At 45.7% G+C, this 2615-nt stretch overlaps 1 protein-coding gene across 1 annotated transcript in view; it reads left to right on the forward strand.

Annotated features, from left to right (window-relative positions):
* Window positions 1-2613, forward strand: part of LOC102382609 (beta-1,4-galactosyltransferase galt-1-like) — a gene marked incomplete at its 3' end in the record, with an annotated part of 4919 nt that extends 2306 nt beyond the window's left edge. Inside the window, exon 3 of the mRNA XM_006016962.3 lies at window positions 1621-2613. Coding sequence (XP_006017024.1) covers window positions 1666-2613 — 948 coding nt within the window. The remainder of the gene's footprint in view (window positions 1-1620) is intronic.
* Window positions 2614-2615: the final 2 nt, after the last annotated feature.

The raw sequence follows: 2615 nt of genomic DNA on the forward strand, positions 1-2615 counted from the left end.
CCCAGCCCTTACTGTGTTTCAAGAGGAAATACAGATAGAAATGTTTTGGGTTTCTATGAGTTATTTGTATTATAAATCCTGTCTGCAAAGAAGCACTTTGCACTGTGCCTTAAATCTAATACCCTCTTCACAAATTGCAAATGATGAGCCTTGTAAGAGCCCATCATTTATTCTTGTAAAGTGCATGTAGAGACGTTTGGTGAAGCTGTTTTGCAGGCTGGGTTGTTCATTTAGGTAAGACTTTAAAAACAAGCTAGTACTATTTTTATAAAGGGAGGGCCAGTAAAATAACAGTAGTAATGACACTATTTTGTGTTGTACCAGAGCTCTTCCTTTTTGTGAAAGACAAAACCAAAACATGCAGAAGAGGAGCCGGGGGGGGATGTTAAAGACTACAGTTTCACAGGCAGGAAAAGTAGTTTCTTAGGGCTGCTTCCAGTGTGATGCTAGAAGAACTGGAGGGTCGAGAGAGGCGTAATTATTGCAGTGCTGATTCTTTAGCATAGAAAACAGAAAAATGTCAATGCATTTTGATTAGCTCAAGGGGGCAGGGGCGGGGGCAGGGCAGTCGGATCAAAAGCTCTGCGCTGTGGGTTCTGCACCAGTGTGGTTGCCTAAGGTTGCCAAGGGCTTTACAGCCCATCCTTCTTTAGATGTTATGTTGAGTGACCACGGTCTTGCGGGGGTACAGTATGTGTCCTGAAGTCCCCACAAAGACATTGGTATTGCTTTTGTGGCATGCCTGTAGTGCCAACCACACACGGGCTAGCAGTGCTGTTCTCGTAGCATTTTCATCCTGGCAAGAATGACCTGACTTACGAGCTGCCCCAGTGGGTGGGAACCCTTCCGCCCTGTGCCTTTGGGCTTGCTGTCACTGAAAGAAGGGGGTATTGGGTGCTGGATCTTGCTCCCAGGCTCCTGAATTTTATCAGATGAGCATCTAACATAAAATACAGAAGCTGCTCACTGTAGCAAACTGCTCAAACAGAGAAAATGGTGTAGTTTAACACAGGCTCCTTTGACAAAGCCTTTCTGATAGGCAGGTAAAGGAACATAGTAAGTTTTGCTTCCAGAAAGATGAGGAGAAACTGTCATTGACTGCAGCTGTCTCTCAGTAAATCACCCTGAACTGGTGTGATAGTGCTTGCAGCTGCCTGCTGAGTCTGTATTTAATGATTTCTCCTTGTGTGACACCTAAACATCTCTTAATTTTTAAAGACTTGTGGGTTTGTTTGTGTTAAAAACCCTGAAGGGGTGAGAGAGAGAGACCAGAACCGTATTGAGGAGTAGATAACTAATCTTTTTATCAGTTCAGAAAAGTCACAGTAAAGGTATGTCAGTCTCCAGAATTTATGTTCATCTTCCCTTTCAAAAATGGCCAGGTCCAGAATATCTCCATTCCTGCCACGTCGGACCGTCCTGCTGTTCCTCTGCAGTTACTGATGCTGATCTTGTTCTCAGCGGTCACATCGTCCCACTAACCCTGTATCTCAGGTCACTACATATGTGTCATGCCAAGAGGAGTTTCTCTGCATAATAATAGTAATAACAAAAGTTGAAAAAACACCCGGGCCTGTTAGGATGATCAATAACCCGAACCTATTTTCTTCTCACGTACAGGTTGTTTCCAGAACCGTGGAAGAAAGCTGACGGCACTGGTCTGAGATGACCGCTGCGAGAAAATATTATGCTGTTCTCTGCTTTGTTCTCTGCATTTTACTAATGACTATCTTTAAAAGCTGGATGTATATTGACAGATTTATAACAAAAACTGAAATGAAGGAAGATAATTGCTGCGAATGGAAAGTTACCAACAGCACGATCGCAGCCTTGGAGGATAACAGAACCTTTATCGTAGCCCCGTACTTTGATAACAGAGAGAGCAAAATCACCCGAGTGATTGGGATTGTTCACCATGAGGAGGTGACGGCACTTTACTGCTGGTTCTGCTGCCAGCCCGATGGGGAAGTACACGTATCTAGGGCAGACATTGATGTCCACTCGGATCGATTTGACTTCCCGTACGGTGCAGCAGACCTGCTCTGTGCAGAACCCCCCACCTGTGATCCGAGCTATGTGTCGATTCACTCGTTCCCTAATGGAAATATTGAGCAGCTGCCCAGATTTGAAATAAAGAACCGCAAGCCTGAGCCCTTTTCTGCTGACTTCACCGTGTGCATCTCAACCATGTTTGGAAACTACAACAACGTCTTACAATTTATACAGAGCATGGAGATGTACAAAATTCTGGGGGCCCAGAGGGTGGTGATCTATAAGAACAGCTGCAGCCCCCTGATGGAGAGCGTCCTGGCCTTTTATATTGCAGAAGGGACCGTCGAGGTCATTCCCTGGCCCATCACCTCCCACCTCAAGGTGTCTCCTCACTGGCGCTTCCCGAAGGATGGGACGCACATCGGTTACTACGGACAAATCACCGCTCTCAATGACTGCGTGTATCGCAACATGTACCGGAGCAGGTTTGTGCTGCTCAATGATATCGATGAGATTATTCTGCCCGCGAAGCACCCGGATTGGAAAACCATGATGAGGAGTCTTCAGGAGCAGAATCCAGAAACTGGCGTTTTCCTCTTTGAGAATCACATCTTCCCCAACAC

The sequence above is a fragment of the Alligator sinensis genome, unplaced genomic scaffold (assembly GCF_000455745.1).
Source record: "Alligator sinensis unplaced genomic scaffold, ASM45574v1 scaffold611_2, whole genome shotgun sequence".
NCBI lineage: Eukaryota > Metazoa > Chordata > Crocodylia > Alligatoridae > Alligator > Alligator sinensis.